Source organism: Scyliorhinus torazame, chromosome 8, assembly GCF_047496885.1.
Source record: "Scyliorhinus torazame isolate Kashiwa2021f chromosome 8, sScyTor2.1, whole genome shotgun sequence".
Taxonomy (NCBI): Eukaryota; Metazoa; Chordata; class Chondrichthyes; order Carcharhiniformes; family Scyliorhinidae; genus Scyliorhinus; species Scyliorhinus torazame.
Window position 1 is genome coordinate 136,298,969 of NC_092714.1, and position 25,151 is coordinate 136,324,119.

Genomic DNA, 25,151 nt, shown 5'->3' on the forward strand with positions numbered 1-25,151 from the left:
CATCCCTTTCTTAACCTGACCTGGTCTGCCACCTTCAAATGTGTCTCCTGAAGCATGACCACGTCTGCCTTCAGTCCCTTTAAGTGCGCAAACTCTCGGGCCCTCCTAACCGGCCAATTCAGGCCCCTCACATTCCACGTTATCAGCCGGATTGCCCCCTCCCCCCCACCGACTAGCCATCTCCTGTTTTAGGCCAGTCCCGTGCCCGCGCCTCCCGCGCCCTCCAGTCCCCCAGACGGGGAACCCCCGCCCCGACCATCTCTTCCATTTTCAGTTCCCCCTCGGCCAATGCAGCAGCAACCCTATTCCCCCCCCCCCCCCCCCCCCCGCTAGATCCAAATCTATCTCTTTTGCACCCCCCATAACACATCCGTAAGTCAGCTAACACCTGCTGACCCCGGCTTCCCCCGCCTTCCCGTTGACCCCCCCCCCCCTGTGTGGAAATCCCCCCTCCTCCTTGCGCTCCTCCATCCCCCCCTCCGCCCTTCCCTAACGCGGGAAAAAGCCCGCGCTTTCCTCAGCCAGCCCCGCCCCGTGTGGCGCAGCTCCTGTTGCGGCCTTATCCCAATTCCCCCATCCCCGGGCCTCCCCTCCCTCCAGCACCGGCGCCCACATTCCCCACAGTCTCCCCATCAGATCTCTTCCCCCATCCCCATCCATCGCCCCACCCGTGGTACATTCCTTACGCATAGTTAAAACCCTGTATACAATCGACATCCCCCCCACAACCAGAGACCCTCAGTTTGAGTCCAGTTTTTCCGTTTGGATAAAGGTCCCAGCCTCTTCAGGCGTTTCAAAGTAGTGGTGTCGATCCTGAAGTGTAACCCACAATCGCGCTGGCTGCAGCATTCCGAATCTCACCCTCTTCCTATGCAGCACTGCCTTGGCCCGATTCAAACCAGCTCTCTTCTTTGCCACCTCCGCGCTCCAGTCCTGGTAGATTCGGATCACCGCATTCTCCCATCTACTGCTCCGCTCATTCTTGGCCCATCTCAGGACACACTCTCTGTCCACGAAACGATGAAACCTCACCACTATCGCCCTTGGCGACTCGTTGGCCTTGGGTCTCCTCGCCAGAACCCGGTGAGCCCCATCTAGCTCCAGGGGACTCGGAGAGTCCTCCGCACCCATCAGCGAATGGAGCATCGTGCTCACATACGCCCCGGCATCAGCCCCCTCCACCCCTTCAGGGAGACCCAGAATCCGAAGATTCTTCCTCCTCGACCTGTTCTCCAGGTCCTCGAATCTTTCGGCCCACCTTTTGTGCAGTGCCTCGTGCGTCTCCATCTTCACCGCCAGGCCCAAGATCTCATCCTCGTTCTCGGTGGTTTTTTCCCGCACCTCTCGGATCTCTACCTCTTGGGCCTTCTGGGTCACCTTCAGCCCCTCGATCGCGGTCAGCAGTGGCGCTAGCACCTTTTTTTTAAGCTCCTCCATGCAGCGCCTGAGAAACTGCTGCTGCTCCGGCCCCCATGCTGCTCGATCTCCGCCCTCCGCCATCTTGTTTTTTCTCCCTCGTTTCTTTCGCTGCTCCAAAGCTGCTTTTTTTCCTGCTCCACTTCTGGTGCACTATGGAAGGGGGACCTTGCTCTCAACTTCCCACACGGGAAGTCGTCGAAAAATTTCCTTTGGGGCTCCTCTGGAGAACCCAAAAGACCGTTCTAGCGGGAGCTGCCGAAATGTGCGGCTTAGCTCCGCATCGCCGCAACCGGAAGTCTTTTATTTAAGTTTAAGCATTAGCCTTGGGCCAACACTTCTCACCCTCAAATTAAATGTGAAATTCCAGCATGTTATGACCACAGTAGCCCAGAGACTCCTTTATAATGAGGTCAGTTGGACTTTATGAAATTAAAATGAAAATCGCTTATTGTCACAAGTAGGCTTCAAATGAAGTAACTGTGAAAAGCCCCTAGTCGCCACATTCCGACGCCTGTTCGGGGAGGCTGGTACGGGAATTGAACCGTGCTGCTGGCCTGCCTTGGTCTGCTTTAAAAGCCAGCGATTTAGCCCAGTGTGCTAAACCAGCCCCCCTTTAACCTGGCGTTGTAAGACTTCTTACTTTTAGTTGCATTAGGTTGAATTTTGTGCATGTGGAGGTGGAGTTGACCCTGTGCAGTGCTTCGCTCCAGAGCCCCCACCCTATTTCAAACCCCAGGTTTTCCTCCCATTTCCTCCTAGTAGGGTCCAGTTCCGTGTCAGCCCTCTCTTATCAGTCGTTCATACATGTCATTACAGTTCCCTCTGCCTAGGATGTCTGCATCCAGTAGTTCTTCTAATAGTGTCTGTCGTGGTGGTCGAGGGTATGTCCTTGTCTCCTTTCGTAGGAAGTTTTTAAGCTGCAGGCACCAGAATTCATTGCTCCTTGCTAGCTGGAATCTCTCTGTCGGTTCGTCGAGTGTTGTGATCCTCCCATCAGCATATAGGTCCCTGACTGCCAATGTCCTCCCGCCCTATCTCCATCTTTTAAAGGTGGCGTCAGTGAGTGCCGGTGTGAACCTGTAGTTATTGCAGATGGGAGCTATGTCGGACATTTCGGCCAAATTGCTGCTGTAGTTGGTTCCAGGTCTGGAGGGTAGCTACCACCACCTGGCTGCTTGACTGTTTTTTGGGTGGGGGTGGGAATGTCACCGTGGCGAAGGACCGGAGCGAGGTCCCCATGCAGGAGGTCTCCTCTGCATGCACCCACTCGGCTTCTGGCTCCTTTATCCATCCCATCACTTTCTGCTGTCGTTGCCCAGTGGTAGTACTGTAGGTTTGGGAGAGTTAGTTTTCTGTCGGACCTTCTTTGGGATCCTAGCATTCTTCGCTCTCTCTCTCTCTCTACCCCCCCCCCCCCCCCCTCCCCCCTTTACAAACGGCATGATTAGTTTGTCCAGTGAGTTGAAAAAGGCCTGGGGATATAGATTGGGATGGATCTAAGTAGGAAGAGGAGGTACCTGTGCAGCACGTTCATTTTGATCGTCTGGGAGAGTGGGAGTGTGTTCCATCTCTGCAGGTCCTTTTTTACTTCCTCTGTCAGACTGGTCAGGTTCCACTTGTGGATCCCTGTCCAGTCGAGAGAGATTTGGATCCCCAGGTAGCGGAATTTGTGTCGGGCTTGTTTAAACGGCATTCCCACCAGTGCTGCCCCTTCCCCTTGCGGGTTCACCGGGAAGATTTCGCTTTTGCTCATGTTGAGTTTGTAGCCTGAGAAGACTCCAAACTCTTTCAGGAACGCAATGATTCCTTCCAAGCTGCTCTGTGGGTCCGAGATATAGAGGAGCAAGTCACCCACATAGAGCGAGACTCTGTGCTATCTGCCTCCTCTTTGGATCCCCCTCCAGTTCTTTGCTGTTCTGAGTGTGATCGCTAGTGGTTCGATCGCTAGGGCAAACAGCAGCGGGGACAATGGGCATCCCTGCCTGGTGCCCCTGTGCAGCTAAAAGTACTGGGAGCTGGTTGTCCGAATGTCATCAGAGCGTTGTACAGGAGCTTCACCCAAGAGGTGACTCCTATCCGAGCCCGAACCGCTCCAGTACCTCTGAGGTACTTCCACTCAATTCTGTCGAAGGCCTTTTCTGCGTCCAGGGAGACGATCACCTCGGGTCATGATCACGTTCAGCAGGCACCTGATGTTCGATGTTAGCTGTCTACCTTTGACAAAGATCGTTTGATCCTCTGCGACCACCTCTGGTACGCAGTTCTCTAGCCTTTTTGCTAGGATCTTGGCCAATATTTTGGCACCTATGTTTAGCAGTGAGATGGGTCTGTATGAACCGCACTCCATTGGGTTTTTGTCTTTCGTGGGTTTTAGTGAGATTATGGCTTGTTCCAGCGTAGGTGGCAGTGTGCCCCTCACCAGCAAATCTGTGAACATCTCCCACAGTTGCAGGGCCAGAACTGTCACAAATGTTTTGTAGAAGTCCGCCGGGAAACCATCTGGTCCCGCGCCTTCCCAGCCTGCATTGAGATGATACTCTCCATGATCTCTCCCAGTTCTAGCGGTGCTTTCGCGCCCCGTTTCCTGTCCTCCCTGACGACTGACATGTCCAGTCCATTGGGGAGCTGTTTCATCCTCGAGTCCTCTGCTGGGGGCTCTGAGGTGTACAGTCCCTGGTAAAAGGCCTTGAAGGTTTTGTTGACCTTGCCTGGGTCTGTTTCTAATGTGCCTCTGCTGTCCCTAATTTGTGCGATCTTAGCTGGTGAGCCAGCAGGGGCTGGCTTTGTCTCCGTATTTTTAGAGGGTCCCCCGTACCTGGCGGAGTTGGTGCACCGCTTTTCTCGTCGAGAGGTCAAAGTCCATTTGTAGCTTTTTCCTAGCCACCAGGAGCTCTACGGTCGGGGCCTCGGAGTATTTACGGTCTACGTCCAGTATGGCGTCGACTAGCTGTTGATTAGCCGCTCTCTCCTCCCTGTCTCTTCGTGCTTTAAAGGCGATAATTTCCCCTCTAACCACAGCCTTTAGCGTGAGATCTCCCCGTTCAGGTTTTTTGTGTATTCAGCTATGGCCTGTGATACTTTCTTGCTGAAGACCTTATCAGCCAGTCGTGCAGTGTCCAACCTCCATGTGGGGCCTTGGGCACTGCCTGTCTCCAACCTCACATCCGTATAATGTGGAGTGTGGTCGGAGATTACGATTGTGGAATATTCCGCCTTGACCAGCCCTGGAAGCACTGATTTCCCCACCACAAAGAAGTCGATCCTAGAATATAAGTTATGCACTGAGAAAAGAAGGAGAACTCTTCCGCTGGGTGGGTGAACCTCCAAGCATCCACCGCCCCATCTGTTCCATGAAATGACCGAGTTCCATCACCATGTTTGAGGTCTTTCCCGTTTTGGGGTTCGACCTGCCTGTCCGCGGGTCCTGTACACAGTTAAAAGTCTCCCCCCCCATGATCAGTCGATGCGTCGCTATGTCGGGGATTTCCGCCATGGTCTTTTTTATGAATTTTGTGCCATCCCAGTTGGGAGTGTACACGTTAACGAGGACTACTGGTGCCCCATCTAGGACCCTGCTGACCATCATGTACCGTCTCCCTGGATCCGTAACCATCTTTGTCGCCTTAAACATCGTCCTCATATTAATTAGTATGGTTACCCGCCTGGCCCTCGACCCATGACAGGAATGGTAGGTCTGTCCCACCCAGCCCTTGCCCGCAGTCGGTCCTGCTCTCTCAGGTGTGTCTCTTGGAGTGAGACTATGTCGGCTTCCATGTTTCTTAGGTGAGTGAAGACTCAATCTTTTCACTGGGCCGTTAAGTCCCCTGACATTCCAGGTGACTCCTGATGGGGTTTTTTTGTTCCCCCGCTCCTGTGGATTAACCACACTTACCTGGTGGCTGTTGTTGCTAACTTTGGTTGGCTCTTAATTCGTTGCCCATTGTGTCTTTACTTAATTTGCTCTGTTTCAATAACCTTTGCTCTAGAGTCGCCAGGTATCTTTATGATACCACCACGAGGTTCAAGTTCAAGTGCTGATCAAGAACTCAATACACCAGTTAGTAAGATTCAAATCAATGCACACTTATTGTGTATTGTCAATAACTACTCATGCATAAAACTCTACTTGCTAGACTATCTCTATACTATAGGCCTATACTTAGCTTGGAACTGGCCCACCAGGTCAGGGGAACAAATGGCCTTTCGTTCAGGTTCTGAGTCTGTAGGATTCAACGCTGGAATAGACTGGTAGCTCGGAGCGCCTATCTCGTAAAAAGCGTTGACTGGAGACTTACTTGGTTGATGCAGCAACTCAGGCAGGTCACGTTCAAGGGTTGATTCGAGCTGCTGATTGACCCTGCCAAGAAGGACGAATTGAACTTGGGGACTCTATTGAATGAAAATCAATGAATGAAAATCGCTTATTGTCGCAAGTAGGCTTCAAAATGAAGTTACTGTGAAAAGCCCCTAGTCGCCACATCCCGGCGCCAGTTCGGGGAGGTTGGTACGGGAATTGAACCGTGCTGCTGGCCTGCCTTGGTCTGCTTTCAAAGCCAGCGATTTAGCCCTGTGCTAAACAGTCCCCAGGGGCTTCCCGCCCCTTTGGGCGGACCCCGTACCTGGTTCCAAGTGATTTGACTGTGTTCCAATCACTTGGATCGATTTCTCCAATACTGGAGCCGTTCCCTGATCGCTGGGCGGTCCCTGAGTGTCCGTTGGCCTTCTTTTGTCTTGGCTCCTGCTGGCGCCGAGGAGTCTGGCTTGGCCTTATTCACCTGAAATGTTTCAATTGTTCCCGGGGATTGCTCATTAATATGCAGATGGCTGTGAGTTTCAGTGCTGTCTGGGTTTCTGCAAGTTCTAATACACAGGAAACTTTGCACCTGCTTGGCTGAATTTCCCTGCATTCTTTGCGGACCTCCATTTTAAGTCGGGAAGTGGCCAACCCAGGTGGCTACAATGTGCCCCTGCTCTCCGGCATTTCCCTTTGTTAGGGCACCGTCCAAGATGGCCGCAGTCAATGTTCTCCCCACGGGTCCCTGTGCTCCGGGGTTTCCCTTTGTCCAGAGGGCACCAAACTGTACGTCCGCCATGTGGATATGCCCCTGCAATCTGGGGTTTACCTTTGTTCAGGGGGCACCCAACATTGCTGCCAACTGTGCGCATACCACGTGGGTAGGCCCCTGTACTCCAGGATCTCCCTTCGCCCAGAGATCAGACTAAGTGGTTGCTTGCCGTGCATCTTTGCTCCGGGCCCCAGGTTGCTGCCCTTTATGGCCATATTGTCTCTTTTGCTCCATTCCTGTCTTTTTCTCTCTCCCTTTGCTCCCCCATCCTCGCTGCTTGTTGTCCCCACCCCCCACCCACGTCAGGCGCTGACCCCCCTCTATCTGCTGCATGCTCCCGGCGCTAGCTTTCCCGCTAGGGTGGTGACCCCATTCCCAGGTGTTACTGTCCCGTTTTCTCTCGCCCGCTGTCTGTAATTGTTGCCCGTTCTTTCCTTGTCATACCCTGCGCTTTTTCCGATTGCCACCCCGCCTTCCCTCTGCCGCTACTCTCGTTTGCACAAATGGGGCCACGTTCTCCCGCCTGAAGCGGACTCTCAGGTGGTGGCCTGCTGCTTGTCGATCAGGATGTGTTTTTGGGGGGGGGGAGGAGGTAATTCCACCTCCCCCACTTGTCGGCTTGCTGCTGCGTTGTCGTTCTTTGCCATGAGCTCTTTTTCATTCCCCTTGTTGTCGCTGCTCCAGTCCGCACTCCACAACGAACTTGTCAGCTTTGGCAGGGGCTGTGAAAAAATGTTCTTTGCCGTGATATGTGACCCAGAGCTTGGCTGGGTACAGCATACCAGAACGTATGGCGCTCTTGTACAGCGTGGCTTTTGCCCTGTTAAATTCCGCCCTGCGCTTAGCCAGGTCAGCCCCAATGTCCTAGTGTATTCTGATTCTGTGTCCTTCCCAACTGCATTTCTTGGACTGCCTGGCCCAGCGCAAGATTCTTTCCCGGTTCTTTACGGGTCCGCGGGAGGAGAACCACCTGACGCGCGACTGCTCAGCACATCATCATCACCGGAAGTCCCATATCTAATCATAAATAATGATAATAGCTTAATGACCATAGTAACACTAGGCTGTTTGGCCCATGAGCCCAATTTCAAATAGTATCCCTCTTTGATTTGGTTTTGACTTGCATCCTCCACCAAGTTCTTCCTCTCTTCCATGAACCCCATCTCTGTTCCCCCTCTTACTGACCTTCCCTCTTCCATTTCTCAGCTCCGCACTCACTTGTATTGCATTTGCAGACTTTACTTGAAATAAGACCAGCAGCTGCTGGTCATCTGTAATGTGGAAAGTGTTCATGGGAGGCCCGTGGCCAGAACTTCTGAGTACTCGGTAGCTTTATGGGTTATGATAATGTTAGTAAATTACTTTAAAATGGAAAAGAATTTGAAACGTCACACTGCCATTGCAAATACTTCAGTTGAAGCCATGAGTAGTAGAGTCCATTCTGTAAATCTAAATTCTGTAAATCTAAATTCCCGTACCAGCCTCCCTGAACAGGCGCCGGAATGTGGCGACTAGGGGCTTTTCACAGTAACTTAATTTGAAGCCTACTTGTGACAATAAGCGATTTTCATTTCATTCCTCCCTTCGGCCCCTCTCGATCCCCTCCTCGTTTTGCCTGCTCCCGTGTTATACCCTCCATGCCTATTAGCGCTGTGTCTGCTCTTGACTGTGTTCTTTTGAGATGATTGCCATTTAAGACAAAGTACCCTCTACTCTGGAGGATATCTACTCTTCCTACGCTGGCAAATAGTCACCCAATACCTATCCTAAACTCTGTAGCTGCAGGGCGACTACTTCTGGGAATGTGGGTGCTCCAGGAAATTCTCGGCCTCCTCTATGCTCTGCAGTGACTCCAGTCATGTCTCAACCCGAAGCAACTGGAAGCACTTGCTGCATGTATGGCTATCCAGGACACATGAAGGGTCCTCGAGATCCAAGTGGCACAGTAATTTCAGATAGTGAATCTCAGGTTGCTCTTTATTTTGCTAGAAGTTTATCCACAACAGCAAATAGCTTTTATAAAGAATCTTCAATGTAGTAAAACACTCCAAGGCACTTCACAGGAGCATTATTAAACATGCTTTGACACAAATAAATATTAGGCCAGGCAATAAAATGCATGATTAAATAGAGCTGCTTAAGGAGGGAGAGAGAGCGAGGTAAAGAGGTTTCAATGCTTTGGGAGAGAATTCCAGTGCCTGTGGCTCAGGGATCCAGAGATACATCTGTCAATGGTACAGCAATTCAAGTTCTGGATGTGCAAGAAGCCACAATTGGAGTAGTGCAGAAATCTGAGGGTTGTGGAGCTGGAGGATGTTACAGAGCTGGGGACGGGCGATGCCAAAAAGGGATATAATATAATCTTTATTGTCACAAGTAAGCTTACATTAACACTGCAATAAAGTTACTGTGGAAAGCCCCTAGTCGCCACACTCCGGCGTCTGTTCGGGTACACTGAGGGAGAATTCAGAATATCCAAATTACCTAACAGGCACATCTTTCGGGACTTGTGGGAGGAAACCGGAGCACCCAGAGGAAACCCGTGCAGACGCCGCACAGACAGTGACCCAACCTGGGAATCGAACCTGTGACCCGAGCGCAGTGAAGCAACAGTGCTAACCATTGTGCTAAGGAGCTGCAGATATATGAAACATAATGCGAAATTGAAAATTGGGGCATTGGTAGACTGGGATCCAGTGTAGACCGACAAGCATAGGAGTGATGGGCAAACAGAACGTGGTGCGAGTTAGGACATAGGCAGCAGAGTTTTAGATGAGCTCAAGTTTATGGAAGGGAGGAAATCAGCTAGGAGAGCATTTGAACAGTCAAGTCTAGAGATAGCACAGGCATGAGAGGGTTTCCGTAGCAGATGAGCTGAGACAGGGTGGAGTTTGGCAATGTTACATCAGTCGTGTTGGTAGTTGAGTTGGAAACCTGCGTCAGGATTAAATATGCCACTGAGGTTGCAAATTACAGGGAATGGGGTAGCCAGTAGCTAGGGATTGAAGCTTGTAGTGGGTGTAATGATATGTAGACAGACATGTAACCAAAGGGTTAATCACAACACTTAGCTGTGGCACTACCACTAGAGGGCACTACTAGATCTACTATATAACTGAGCTCCCACAGGCTCTTTCCACGCTGGAGTAGCTAGATAGCAGTCATGTATCAGCATCAGGTCACAGCCTAGCCACCACGTGTAGTTCAGATACAGTCATTTCTCGTTACTTTATTTCTAGAGTTAGTTCAGTAGTGTCGAACTCATTTATTAGTTTTATCTTTTACATCGAAGACTCGTGTATTCTCCAAGACCATCTGCAACCAGTAAAGAGAGATATTACTTTAACAAAGTAATACAACATGCTACCAGAAGTAGCAATAAAATATGACAAGTGGGGACCAAAGCAATGGTAGGGGAGGTCGAGAGAATTGGTGGTGAGGTAGAGCTGGGTGCCATCAGCACACATGTAGAATATATATGTAGGTATGCTGTGCACATTTTTAGTATCCCCAGCTTCCTATGTTTATTTATGCATATCAGATTTCTATTTAATGCAATTCAGAACCATGTTGGTATCTTTTGCTCAGTAATTTTAATCTTGTACCCTTTGATCTAATTAAGTACTCTGATCATTTATGTATTTACTTCTGTTGGTTTTAAAATACTTGGGACATCCTTCCTGTCTGTAGCAAATTCCCTCACTCGCTAATTTATACACAATAAACATACAACACATTGCAAATGTCCATCGAACGTTTGAGTTCCAGAAATCTAAATTCTGTACAACTTTCCTCACCCTTTCTGTTTTTTGCTTGTTTCTTGCTCCTGGACCCTGTACTACTCATGGCTACAACTGAAGTATTTGCAATGGCAGTGTGACGTTTCAAATTCTTTTCCATTTTAAAGTAATTTACTAACATTATCATAACCCATAAAGCTACCGAGTACTCAGAAGTTCTGGCCACGGGCCTCCCATGAACACTTTCCCCATTACAGATGACCAGCAGCTGCTGGTCTTATTTCAAGTAAAGTCTGCAAATGGAGCACATTGATTAAACTCTTCAGACAGGTTCAAAGATGCTGGCCAGCTAAAGGTTAGAAACTCTATGACAAAGCAGATACTTTCTATTCAGCTGCCAAAGCAAAATTGTTTTATTTTCTTTTGCTGCTTCTCATTCCCACAGGAAAGGCTGAGGCCATGTTTCGGTTCATCGACAAGATGTCATGCAGCGAGTGAATGAGGATTATGTCAGTTCTTAGCTGCACTTTCTCATCTGTTTTGAGGATGTTTTTCCCTTTTGGGGGAGTCTAGAGCTGGGGTACACAGTTTAAAAATTAGGGGTCTTCCATTTAAGACTGAGATGAGAACTTTTTTTCTCTTTCAGTGTCATTAGTCTGTGGAATTCTCTCCGTCAGCGACGCTGTATCATTGAATATATCTAAAGTTGAGTTAGACAAATTTTTTTGATCAAGAAGGAAGTTCAGGGTTATGGAGGACCTATAGAAAAGGAGTTGAGGCCACAATAAGATCAATCATGATGGTCATATTGAATGGTAGAGCAGGCTCAAGGGGCTGAATGGCCTACTGTTCCTAATTCTTGTGCTTGAAATATTTGCAACAGAATGTAATGGCGGCTGCAAGTCAGGAGATGCTTGCTGTGCAGTCACAGCATTAATGATTTGACCCACAGACTCATGAACATGCTGCTAGTAACTATACTTATTTCATGGACCACCTGGAGAGTTTCTGCTGTTGAAAACCACACTCTAATTTACCCTTCACAGAATCTAGAACAGGAGGAACAGCATTGTGTGATAGTGTTTGGGAACTTCAACAACACCAACACCAACCCCATTCGAATATTGCCCACTGTAATTGTTTCTCCGGCACTCAAATGTATATCTACCTCCCCTTTCCCAACTCCCTCCCATCCCCCCCCCCCCTCCACAAACAGTTGCCTGCTTATGTGTTGTAAATAATTTTGCCAGTTGTACAGAGTTGCAGCTGTTGAGCTGGTGCACAATACCCTACCAGTTATTCTATTTTATTTTTTATCCTTTTTTTGGGGTATGTTTGGGTGTTCCCTTCTCTTCTATATATGTATATGTAATATATATATATATTTCTTACTCTGTGTATATAACGGTAAATATACTTTGTTCAAAAACTCAATAAAAAACATTTATATTAAAAAAAAGTGTTTGGGAACTTCAGATTAAACAAGTTTAGTGTCTAATATAGTAACTTTGAACTGGAAACTTGCTTTTTCCTGATTCATCATAGAATTTACAGTGCAGAAGGAGGCCATTCAGCCCATCGAGTCTACACCGGCCCCTACAAAGAGCAACCCACTCAAACCCACGTATCTACCCTATCCCCGTAACCCAGCAGCCCCCAGTTAACCTTTTTGGACACTAAGGGCAATTTAGCATAGTCAATCCACCTAACCTGCACATCTTTGGACTGTGCGAGAAAACCGGAGCACCAGGAGGAAACCCACGCACACACTGGGAGAATGTGCAGACTCCGCACAGTGACCCGGTCGGGAATTGAACCTGGGACCCTGGAGCTGTGAAGCAATTGCGCTAACCACTATGCTACCGTGCTGCCCCCACGCTATGCTGTTGGCTGCAATGCAGAATGTTTCCCTATCCCTGCCTTCATGTCCAATGATCACTTTTGTCACCAGGAAGTATTCATGGGAAATTCTTTCTTTTGCGTCTAGGATTTAGAAGAATTTTGCTTCAAATTCTGTATGAATCATCTGACTGCAGTCATCAACACTGATGCGTTTTGGCAAATGGACGGAGTTCTCCTGAAAGAATTCATTGGGAAAGCAAGCAAATGTGGAGCTTTCAGAAATTGAATTGATTGAGTAGACGTACTCAAGTGATGTTACAAATGTACTTTTTCCATAACTTAATGGGAATTTGATACAAATTTCGTGAAATGTTCCAACTAGCCCAACTCTCAAAAGTTATACAACTGCCAGTATGATGTGATGGATAGAAAGGGTTAGCATATTCACAGAAAATTCCAGCAACATAAATTAACTTGTTCAATGTATTTGAAAAGATTGGACCACAATTGTAGCTCATTGCTTGACTGCGCTTGGTTTCCTGAATGTAAATAATTACATATCTGATGTGCAGCAGGCAATGTTTATAATAAATTTAGATGATCATGTATATAATTTTTACTAAATCAATAGAGAACTGCATTATTCCCATTTCTCTTTTAGCTAGCAATTGTGTGACAGTGACTCCATCTTATCTTGAATCAAGCATCTATTTAGGTTCATAAATTTGATAAACAGAACCAAATTGCTGCCAAACTTTTAAAGAAAAAGTTATAGCACAGCCAGAACTGTTAACTCCTTATTTTTTAATTGAAACGTGTGAAACTCTTATTGATTGAATTCCAAGACTGTGCTTTCGCTGTGAGTATTGGTTGCATTCTTGCAACTCCTTTCATGGATTTAATTCTAGATATTGGGAATACCATAGCGTATTGACCTGCAATGAATTCCGAATAGCCGGATCTTGCAAGAAAGAAAACTATCAAACAAAAAGCCTGACATCCACTCTGCATTCACATGGGTGTAGTTGATTGCTAAATGAACTCTGACAGTCATGTTTTCGAAAGGCCATTCAAATTGTGTGCAGTTACTAAATGGTAAGTTTGCTTTACAACTGCAAATTATATTTATCTTCTGGTTTTGGAAATGTTGACTGCAGATTGTTCTGCAGTTTCAGTATTCTGTGCTTTGTGGATTTAATTGGGATAATAGTATATTATAATAAATTGTACAAGCTGATTTTGCACAAAAGTGACTTGTCCTTTGTGTTTTCAGATATTGGGAAACTGACCCAGATCATAAACAAAGTTGCTGCATTCATTTGTGATTATCAGAGCATAAGAAATTAGAGTAGGGCCTGCTCAACCAAAAATAAAATCATGGCTATTCTGATTGTGGGCCAAATCCACTTTACTGCTGATTCCCTCATAACCCTTGACTCCCTTGTCAATCAAAACTCTGTCTAACTCAGCCTTAAATATAGTCAATGACCCAGCCTCCGCTGCTCACTAGGGAAGGGAACTCCAAAGGCGAATGGCCCTCTGAGAGAGGAAATCCCTCTTCATCTCCGTCTTAAATGGCAGACTGCTTTGTTTAAAACAGTGCCCAGATTCTAGAATCTCCCAGGAGAGGAAATATCTTCTCAGCATCCACCCTGTCAAACCCCCTCAGAATCTTATGTTTCAATTCGATCACCTCTGATTCTTCTAAACCTGCTCAACCTTTCATCATAACGCCTTTCCTACAGAAGTGAGCCTGAGGAATGAGAAATGGAAAATAAGGGGATGGCAGTTATTTTGCATCAGTTTTGACTACAGAAGACACAAGTAACCAGCAACAGCTGAGGCAGAGTTCCAAATGCTCGTGACCCTCGGAAAAAATAATTTTCAACTGCCTGAAATGGGTGACCCCTTATTTTTAAACAGTAACCCCATAGTTCTAGATTCTTCCACAAGAGAAAACATTTTTCCACATTCACCCTGGACTGTTCAGGATCTTGTATGTTTCAATCAAATCGCCTCTTACTTGTCTAAACTTCCTGCAGATGGGATGAGTGGGGGGAAAGATCACACTTTCTTCTGGCTTCATAGGCTAGTTGATGTATACAGATTCCTTTATGGATAGGGCGGCACGGTAGCGCAGTGGTTAGCACTGCTGCCTCAACGCGCTGAGGACGCGGGTTCGATTACAGTCTCAGGTCACTGTCCATGTGAAGTTGCGCATTCTCCCCGTGTCTGCATGGGTCTCACCCCCACAACCCAAAGATGTGCAGGTTAGGTGGATTGGCCACACTAAAATTGCCCCTTAATGGAAAAAAAAAAGAATTGGATACTCTAAATTTATTTTTTTAAATCAGGTAGGGAATATGTCAGTCCCGAACAGCTATTCAATATACTGCAATTAATGCTTTTTGTTTAAAGAAAATGTGGACTGGATTACGAACAAGAAAGAAATGCAGAAACCTTCATAATCCCAGCAGCAGGAAATCCAGCCTGAGGGAGACTCAACCTGGGGAGGGACTATCTGACAAAAAGACTGAATCTCTCTCTTATAGCACCTAGCTTGTTACTTACCTCTGTGCTGGGAAGGCCTGCTACCCAGCCGACCAGCATGTGCTTAAATCTGCTTGTTTTTCTGGGTGCGTATATAGCTTTTGAGAGCAGTTGTGCATCTTGTAATTAATTACAGGTTTGACGCGAGTGGTGTCTGTGGCCACAGGGCTACATATATAATTGGCAATCTGAACCTTAAAATCCATTACCCTTACAGTACTTTGGTTTGTCATGTTTTAATTTTGTAGCTTTGGTAAGGTTTAGTTAGTGTTGGTGTCTCATTGCTGCATATAATGTAAATCAAATTACTGACATCTACTTTTATCAGCAACTTGAGATATATACAGATTAATGGGGATGAGGATTTAAACTTTAGACGGCATGTCTGCATTGACACTCAAACTTCTACAAATGTGCCATAGAGAGCATCCTATCCGGCTGCATCACAGCATGGTATGGCAACTGCTCGGCCCAAAATCGCAAGAAACTGCCTAAACGTATGGTGGAGGTAAGTTCAATCAATACATTCAAAGGGAATTAGACTGTTATCTGAAAAGGAAGATGTGCGTTTTGCAGAGAAGGGTAATGGAAGTAGGTTAGTTGCTCATTAGGAGAGTCCGAGTAGACAACAGGTTGAAAGGCCATCTCCTGCATTGTAATAATTGTAATTCTGTGATTTAATTTGATATTGTAGAGCAAATTGCAATTATTGTGTGGTTGGCTGGTGAAGAGGATGGTCCATTTTGATGTGCCCCAAACCGTTATTCCAGTGTAGTTCCAGATCCGTGTAATATCAGGTGGCCAGAGGCGAAGCTGGTAGGAAGGTCCATCATGGACAGCCCAAATGACTGTCTTTCCGCACAAAGGATTGATGAGGCTGAGTACACCACAGAAAGCCTATCCAGTAAGTCGTTAAAATCACTTTGGGATCCTATAGATGTCGCAGAAGCCCACTCTGCATAAATTAAAAGACTCCTGCCAATTCAGGCCAGTTCCATACCAGCCAGCAGAAATCCCCAGGAACATAAGCTCCCAGGATATCAAGTTGACCACCTCCTATCTAACTCCACCACTGGCTCGAATCCACTGGGCAATTTGGGATTAGAAAGCCCCAGAATGTGCATGTTCAGTTTGATACTGTACTGTTTATTGCTAATGTACAAAAGCTCACAAATTCTAATAACAAATATAGCTTCAGTATGGGACAGATGGGAGGGGGTAAACTTGGAGCAATCATTTCTCTTTAAGACTTCCGATTCAGTGATCCAGCTAGCTTCTTCATCTCTTCAACAAGACACTTTCTTCTTTGCAAAGATATTTTTTCTTCTTCAAGATGTTGCAGGTTTTGATGTATTTCTGTTAATGGAGAAAACATAATCGGAATAAGGATTTTATTGAAGAATAAATGCATTTATAAAACACCTTTCGCAAACCTCACAACAGTTCCAATCAACAAAGCAGCATTGACGCGTAATCACTGTTATACTGTAGAAAATGTAGCAATTAATTTATAAACAACAGGGTCCCACAAACAGCAATAAGATAATGATCCGATCATTAATTTTTGGATGTTCATTGAGCTAAATATTGACCTGTGTCTCCACAGATGCTGCATGACTTGCTGAGCATTTCCAGCATTTTCTGTTTTAATTTCAGATATTTAGCAGATGTAATCCTTACCAGATTGAAATTCTGACATGAAATCTTGAAATCGATCCATAGTCAGAAGTATTGCCCAAGCCGTGTCATAGTCTGAAAGAAAATGGGTAACAAGAAGTAAAAATAAGTGATAGACTTAAACGTCCTGAACTGCAGATACCCACTGTGCTATAGACGTTGACATCACTGATAAATCACAAAACAGGCAATCACTTGCACCATGCTGGTTAATGAAAATCCCCCAAATTTCTAAAGCTTATCCCACTTTTCTCTGGATTTATTTCATTTTTTTTAAAAAAGTGGCTAAAGTTTTGTGTGCTCCTAGCTACACACATCCAGCTAATGTCAGCCAGCTAACAGTTGGGTTTCAGTGTCCCAAGTGAGAGAGTGGGGAGAATGGCCAGCCCCACTATGAAAAATGTAGATATTGGGTGTGGTCAGGTCAGTTTAGCTCTGATGCAATCTGATCAAAAAAAGGCTCGCTGGCAGTTACTACCTATGTTTATCCCGACCCAAAATTGTAGTATGAAAATTCTCACAAATATTAAAGTTATTTATTTCACAAAATGTTGTAACTATAGTTCATAATATAATGTAAAGAAGGAGAAGAAATAGAGACGGGCTTGTATTTACCGAATGCCTTTCAAGAATTCAGGACCCTCCCAAAGCGCTTTACAGCCAACTAGATACTTTTGCAATTATGTCACTGTTGTAATGAAGGAAACATGACAGCCCACTTGTGCACAGCAAGGTTCTACATACAATAGGTAACAAATGACCCGATCATTCATTTTAGGTGTAGGTACAGGCACAACTGTTGGCTATGGCACCCGGAGAGATTTTCTGCTCTTCTTCAAACAACATCATGTCATGTTTTTCATCTAGCTGAGTGGGCAGGCTGTGGATCAGTTTAACATCTCATCCAAAAGATAGCCTACGGGATTCTCTGTTTGTGGAATTCTCCACTTCGCCGGCAGCACACACACACCTGCAGGTTTTCTGACGGCGTGGGATGGCCTCAATGGGAAACTCCATTGGCCAGCTAACGGAATGGAGGATACCTCTCAATGGGGCACACCGCACCGGAAAACAGGGCTGGCGGGACGGAGAATCGCGCCCAGCACCTCGGGTAGCAAAGCACTTCAGTATCAGCCTAGATTACATGCTCAAATCTCTAGCATGGGACTTGAACCCTTGACTGTCTCATTCAAAGTTATACCCAATGAGCTGCAGCCGACAACCTGAGATGCTCTGAGCCTATTGCCCGGCAACTGCTTGGTGAAAAATCGGATTGTTTCTTCCCTAATACTTTTGCCTGTGTTTGTGGTAGAGGCAGATTCTATAAGCGCGATTGTGTATGCCCAAACTAAAACCAGCTGACCTTCTCCACAAAGTGCATGTGTTAATATGTCCATGGTTTATTTAACCGCTAGTGTTACATCTCCAGAGAATGCTTGCTATATTTACTAGATTCTGCTTTGTAAATGCTAAATCTAGGTGGTCAGTCTTTAACATTCAGTCTGACACAGAAGTCAAAAAATAGATGCAGTCGGGCAGCACTGTAGCACTGCTGCCTCACGGCGCTGAGGACACAGGTTTGATCCCGACCCCGGGTCACTGTCTATGTGGAGTTTGCACAATCTTCCTGTGGCTGTATGGGTTTCACCCCCACAACCCAAAGATGTGCAGGTTAGGTAGATTGCCCCTTAATTGGAAAAAAAAAATTGGGTATTCTAAATTTAAAAAAAAAATGCAGTTAAATTATTATTTTTTTTAACTGGAACCTGTCCAGAAGGGGTTAGTATGTTAGAAATTAGTGATGTAACAGAATTTTTGAATGTGACTAGATTTGTCTTGATGGATTTTCGTGTAGACAGACTACACGTTCCAGTTGATCCATGGGCCGAACCTTCCGGCCGGTCATGCTGGCAGGGTGGTCTGGTCCCTCCAACAGCACCCCCCCGCCACGAGTTTCCTGGTGGTGAATGGTACGCTCAACGGGAAATCCCATTGACAATGACAGGACCAGAAGATCCTGCCGCTGGTGAATAGCGGCTGCCTCCACCGCTGTGAAATACACGGTGGGTTGCAAGTGAAATCCCGCCATGGTGTTTGCCTCTCACGCCAGAACTAAAAATCATAAGAGAATTCCAAAACTTTCACTTTGGTTTAAGGATATCTGACGTGCTGTCACTCATCTGATCAAAGAGACAATAAAAAGGGACTGCTACATAAAATATTAATGAAGAATTTATCATATTATTCAAATCCTAAACAGTTGATAAACTGTATTATCTTGTTGCATGCTTCATGTCGAGAAACCTATTTTAGCAAAAATAATGAATTCCAATGTTCACTCCTTCCTCAGCACTAGCTTCCAATGTTCCCTCTAACTTCTGCTTGTGGTACACAGCCTGCTTGGCCCTTTCAGATTGTTGTAGATACATGTATCTTTTATCCCTGCATGAGCATTCCCAATTGTGTGACCTCAAACATGCACAAATTTGAAAAACATTGAGGCCCTTGGTGGGGGGGGGGTTGGGGGGCAGCAATAACCTTGCTCTTCCTGACCCCTTCCTTAAAGGACATTTTTGTTGGTCCTATATGTTTGGATAGTTTTAAGTTATACTTATTTGTTTTTGTTATAAGCAGAGTACTTGGGAGGACTGAAATAAGGCACTTAGTTTGAGGAAAACAAAACCAAACTCTGGAGTTGGACTGCAATCGAAGCAGGAACTGGTTTCAGTATAGAGGTCTTGGGGAGCGCAGGTTTTGCAATCTGGAGATGATTTTCCGCACATTAAACCAATGCTTTAACTAATTGGCTCCCTTTCATCCCAGATTGTTGAATCAAATTTGCAAATTCCAAAACTGAGTCTGACCTGGGTACAATTTAAATTACAGCATTAATGTGTCGAATAATTAGCATTCCCATCCAGAATGGAAAACTGGGAAGTTCCCCTTCCAGAATTACTGAAGCGATACTGGGTGCAGTGCTGTAAGATGCCGACGTGACACTTTGAAAAAAAAAAATTTAGAGTACCCAATTATTTTTTTCTAATTAAGGGGCAATTTAGCATGGCCAATCCACCTAACCTGCACATCTTTGGATTGTGGGGGTAAAACCTATGCAGACACGGGGAGAATGTGCAAACTCCACACAGATAGTGACCCGGGATCAAACCCAGGTCGTCAGCTCCATGAGGCAGCAGTGCTAACCACTGCGCCACCATGCTTCCCCTGCCGATGTGACACTGTAATGAATGTTGTCGACCCTGCCACTGACTAGCACAATGTGAAATTGATTGTACCCTACACTGCAAGTCCTGCTATGGTATGGGTGCTAATTTACTATGTGTAAATGTAGCATGAAATGTTGTGTGAGGTTTGGGAATTGAAGCAACAGTCATCCGGAAATAGAACAGAACTTGGAGATTTGAAGACAACTGTTTCAAACACTAAAACATATTTATAATTCTATAGATGGCGGAGGAATTGGAGATCGCAGTCTTCTTTGCATTTCTCTGTAGTGTTCTGTGCTTGTCACCATGCACAAGATGGATGTCAGAGCTGCAGCGGATAGAAGAGCCATTGGGCAGAATTCTCTGGCCACGACTGGAAATTCCCGCCCGAGGTCAATGGACCTTTACACGGCCTGCGTCCCATTCGTGGCGATCTTGTGGCAGGCGGGGCAGAAGGATCCAGCCCATTATTATGGCAAATCCCAAAACTGAGTCTGATCTGGGGGCAATTTAAATTACAGCATTAATGTGTCAAATAATTAGCCAGAATGGAAAACTGGGAAATTCCCCTTTCAGAATTACTAAAGCTGGGTGCAGTGCTGTAAGATGGAATGTGACACATTAATGAATGTTGTTGTCCCTGCGGGCAATTAATACCGTGGTACAAGGCTAGAAAAACATGTTATCTGCTGAAACTAAATAACCTCTTGCATAATTCACTGTATTTTTGTGTGAAGACACCAGTTTATTTATTCAGATTCAAAAGAAGAAAATCATTCACATCTAACTACAGCCCCTACTCTTGATGTTAACGTACCTTTCTCTGTCGCTTTTTCATCAACTATATTTTGCTGAATGGAATTCAGGTCATTCTGGATTTTCATGAAGATCTTCTCCACACACTGTGCTTCCTTGCATTTCTTCCAGAATGCCTTTGCTCGCCCTGTTGCTGTTCAAACACATTTGGGGACAAATGTTAAAACTGCACAGAAAATTCCAAAGTTGGATAGTTCAGGCCATGTATCTGGCTTCCTGCAAATCCTCTTCCTATCAAAAGTCTTCATTCTTACTTCTGGCTGCCGAAGGTTAAGTAGGAAAGACACAAAAAGGTAATGACCGAGAAGAAGCTGAAGTTGAGACAAAAATCAATCAACAAAGAACAAGCATCTTTGTCAATTCTGGACGGGGACCCAATTCTAGACTTATTTGATACTTATAGAAGTTACAAGTTCCTCTAAATAAATCTATGGGTTTTAGTTTCATTTAAAATCTGATAGATAGGCCAAGGATCTTAACAGATCCAGGTTACAGAGTAAGGTAGCGGAGTGGTTATGGCACTTAACCAGCATCTTATTGAACAAAAGGGAAAGCTAGTTAAACACACGGAAGAAAGGAACTGAAGATGATGTTTATAGAATTTGAAGATGGTGTGAGGAGGCTTGTGTGGAGCATAAACACAGTTTACAGCCAAATAGAGGCAAAGTAATTCTATCAAATTTAAATTCCAACTATAGTAAATTTATGACGATTAATTCAATGTAGTTGGTATTTATGGGCTGACAACAGAATTGACCACACCCAGTTCGTAATTAAAAACCCAACTGGTTTACTTGGTCTTGCCTGCTTTTAAAAGTAAATTTAAATAGTAAATTTAATATAAATTTTGAGTACCCAGTTAATTTTTTCCAATTAAGGGGCAATTTAGCATGGCCAATCCACCTAACCTGCACATTTCTGTGTTGTGGGGGTGAAACCCACGCAAACGGGGAGAATGTGCAAACTCCATACGGACAGTGACCCAAGGCCGGGATCGGAGCTGGGACCTGGGCGCAGTGAGGTAGCAGTTCTAACCATTGTGCCACCGTGCTGCCCATGTTTAGGCCTACATTATGTGATTGACTCTTAATCCCCTTGAGGCAACTAAGAATTTGGGACCACGTACTAAAAATAAATAAAAATCACATCCAGGAACAAATGAAAGAATGTAAATTAAATTGGGAGTGCTGGTTTCTGTTGGTTAAACTTACAAAAAGCACAAAGAAACTGCACCAATGGAAAGTTTAAAGGAAACAAGATTTTTGTTGTTTCATCGTACAGAGGCAGCTTTCCATTTTTCCTATTTCATTACAGGACTTTATTTGCTTCTGTTTAGTTGTGTCAGCACCACAGACTAATATCTGAATTATGCTACCACTCATCTGCTATAATCGTCACAAAATTCAAGTTATATTGGTTTCTAAACTATTAAAATGGGACAGAATCTCTCCTTTTGTCTTTTTTATAAATTTAGAGTACCCCATTTTTATTTTTCCAATTAAGGGGCAATTTAACGTGGCCAATTCACCTACCCTGCACATCTTTGTTTTGTGGGGGTGAGACCCATGCAGATACGGAGGGAATGTACAAACCCCACATGGACAGTCCTCGGTGCCTTGAGGCAGCAGTGCTAACCACTGTGTCACTGTGCTGTCTAGGGCAGAATCCCTCCTAATCGTGTTTTACCATATTTGGAGGAAGCACTGGAAGGCGTAACTTCCTTTCTACTCATTTACCAGCCCAATTAAAGCCTAGCTGAATAATTAATGAAGACAACACTTTATCAAAACAATAAAACCCAGGATCAGTTCCTTAAGAAATTGTGTCACCTGATGGAATTAAGAACCGAGTAAAGCAACATGATTTCTTGAAGATTGAGGATTTTTTAATTTACTTGATGGTTCGCCTCTGGTTAGGGCCTCTTCTATAGTCTGCATTTGGACTTCTTGTACTGGGTCTTCAGTCTCTGTCTCCTCTCGGACTTCTTGCTATTAAGAAAGAACACAACCCTAAATAAGTGGATTCTTGGCTCCCCAGGTCCGTGTCTATTCTGCTACGTGTATACGGTGTCCAAAATAACATAATTTGAGACATCACAGTTAAAATATGTGATAAGTATAGTATCGTTAGAATGATGGACCTAGGGTTCCCAAAGGTCTCCACCACTGGGGATTTTGCTTGAACCAGATTTGGCTCTGTTGTAGACTTGAGAAGAGATTAATTGCTATAATTAGTCAACAACTCCATTATTGTTTCATGTAACTTACCAGAATGTTGCACGGTGAACTAAATGGACATTTGTCTTTTACATCCAGCATTTCCCATGAGTACTTGGCTGGCTCTGGAGTTCACTTACTGATCTTCCTTACTTTCCGACCTCTGCCATGCAATATTATTACCTCTGAGACTAGATTAGCATTTCTAATGGATGCCTGAACATGGCACATATCACCTAGGTCCTAATATCACCCAACAAGCTGTGAAGTACTTGTCTTTTAATTAGAGGTGTGAAAATTTTGGTTTCAAACTACAACCTTCAAACCCAGAATGGTATTGCTATTAACCCCATTTTCTCCCCTAAGCAACTTTGAAAGGTGTTTATTCATGTGGAGGTGTAGTTCCACGGGTATTGGATTGTGTTTTCTATGTTAAAATTCTGAATAAAAACAATTTTTTTTTTTAGCACTGTTAACATGGAAAACCTCCCAAGCCATTCCACAGATACATGCAAACTGGAGAAGGTATTAACACCAAAAGCTGGTTTTTAAGGAGGGTTATAAAGATCATGTATGTGGTGGAGAGAGATATGGAATGGGATCCTCCGTCCCGCCACACCCGTTTTCTGGTGCGGCGTGCCCCACCAGCAGTGAGATTCTCCGTCCCAGCAGCCGGGGTTGCTGGGGTTGTCACCTACGTTGTCATTGTGGGCACCCCCACGCCGTAGCGAAATCCGCGGGTGTGAGTGCTCTGCCAGCGATACGGAGGATCCTGCTGATGGAGAATCCAGCCCATGGGGTTTTCAGAAACATGGATGTAAGCAGCTGAAGGTATGGCTGTCAATGGAGGTTGGAGGGTGACACAAAAGCAGCTGGAATTAGAGAAGAGAGTTCAGGCAGGAATCGATAAACGCATGGTTGTGGAATGATTTAAATACAAGAATTTTAAATTTGAAAATGTTTGGGAAGACATGTAAAGCAACTTACAATCATGAGGTTTATAAAATTCTGACGTTTGGGACTGTCTTTAATTTTGGGTAAAATAAAGGGGGTGGGGTCAAGTGACCCATTTTAAGTATGCATGACAACAGGCCTGGGTGATGCTGGCTGTTAAAGATTAAAGGGAAACCCAGGCAGTTTTGCTGGAAAGCAGGTGAAAGTTTTCACACTTGGACACTTTGGAGCCTATCTGCTAACAGTGGATAGGAAAAGTCTCCAAAGTCCTAGAAATGTGTTGAGAATGTTCTGTTGTAAACAAAGAAAAGTAGAGCACAGGAACAGACGCTTCAGCACTCCAAGCCTGCGCCGAGAGTTCCAGGCACCCACTACCCTCTTGTGTAAAAAAACATCCCTTGCACATCTCCTCTAAACTTTGCCCCTTGCACCTTAAACCTATGTCCCTCGTAATTGACTCTTCCGCCCTGGGAAAAGCTTCTGACTATCCACTCTGTCCATGTCCCTCATAATTTTGTAGACTTCTATCAGGTTGCCCCTCAACCTCCGTTGTTCCAGTGAGAACAAACTTGAGTTTATCCAACAATTCCTGATAGCTAATGCCCTCCATACCAGGCAACATCCTGGTAAATCTCTTCTGTATCCAAATGCTCCACATCGTTCTGGTAGTGTACTTTGCATCAGTATTCACCAAAGAGAAGAACTTGGTGGATGTTAGGGGCTGGTTTTGGACAGTGGGCTAAATTGAACTCCATCCAAGTGTGGCCTAACTAAAGTTCAACACAGCTGTAGCATGATTTGCCAATTTTTATACGAAATGCCCTGGCCAATGAAGGCAAACATGCCATATGCCTTCTTGACTACATTCTCCACCTACGTTGTCACTTTTAGTGACCTGTGGATCCCTCTGACTGTCAATACTCTTAAGGGTTCTGCCATTTACGGTATATTTCCCACCTGTATTAGACCTTCCAAAATACATTACCTCACATTTGTCCGGATTAAACTCCATCTGCCATCTCTTTGCCCAAGTCTCCAACATCTATATCCTGCTGTATCTTCTGACAATCCTCTTCACTAACCGTAATTCCACCAACCTCCGCGTTTTCTGCAAACTTACTAATCAGACCAGTTACATATTCCTCCAAATCATTTATATATACTACAAACGGCAGCACGGTGGGGCAGTGGGTTAGCCCTGCAGCCTCACGGTGCTGAGGTCCCAGGTTCGATCCCGGCTCTGGGTGACTGTCCGTGTGGAGTTTGCACATTCTCCCCGTGTTTGCGTGGCTTTCACCCCCACAACCCAAAGATGTGCAAGGTAGGTGGATTGGCCACGCTAAATTGCCCCTTAATTGGAAAAAAATTAATTGGGTACACTAAATTTATAAAAACAAAAACAAAAAAATATATACTACAAACAGCAAAGGTCCCAGCACTGATGCCTGCAGAACACCACTAGTCACAGCCCTCCATTCAGAAATGCACCCTTCCACTGCTACCCTCTGTCTTCTATAACTGAGCCAGTTCTGTATCCATCTTGCCAGCTCACCTCTGATCCCATGTGACTTGTTCTGCATTACACGCCAAGTGTTTAGCCCACTGTCCAAACCCAGCCCCTAACATCCACCAAGTTCTTCTCTTTGG

The 25,151-nt window shown here is 45.3% G+C and overlaps 2 protein-coding genes across 10 annotated transcripts in view; one reads left to right on the forward strand and one right to left on the reverse strand.

Moving 5' to 3' along the window:
- rcbtb1 (regulator of chromosome condensation (RCC1) and BTB (POZ) domain containing protein 1) overlaps positions 1-13,316 on the forward strand; it is a 114,648-nt gene extending 101,332 nt beyond the window's left edge. For all 7 annotated transcript variants that reach the window (XM_072514228.1, XM_072514232.1, XM_072514233.1 and 4 more), the window contains one exon: positions 12,213-13,316. In XM_072514228.1, coding sequence (XP_072370329.1) covers positions 12,213-12,353 — 141 coding nt within the window. In that variant the 3' untranslated portion in view covers positions 12,354-13,316. The remainder of the gene's footprint in view (positions 1-12,212) is intronic.
- Positions 13,317-15,742: 2,426 nt separating this feature from the next.
- The window catches only part of LOC140428136 (uncharacterized), a 162,951-nt gene continuing 153,542 nt past the window's right edge, over positions 15,743-25,151 (reverse strand). For all 3 annotated transcript variants that reach the window (XM_072514239.1, XM_072514238.1, XM_072514242.1), the window contains exons 13-16: positions 22,229-22,322; positions 20,336-20,467; positions 16,298-16,369; positions 15,743-15,973 (exon numbers count right to left, since the gene is read on the reverse strand). In XM_072514239.1, the coding sequence (XP_072370340.1) occupies positions 15,861-15,973; positions 16,298-16,369; positions 20,336-20,467; positions 22,229-22,322 (411 nt within the window). In that variant the 3' untranslated portion in view covers positions 15,743-15,860. The remainder of the gene's footprint in view (positions 15,974-16,297; positions 16,370-20,335; positions 20,468-22,228; positions 22,323-25,151) is intronic.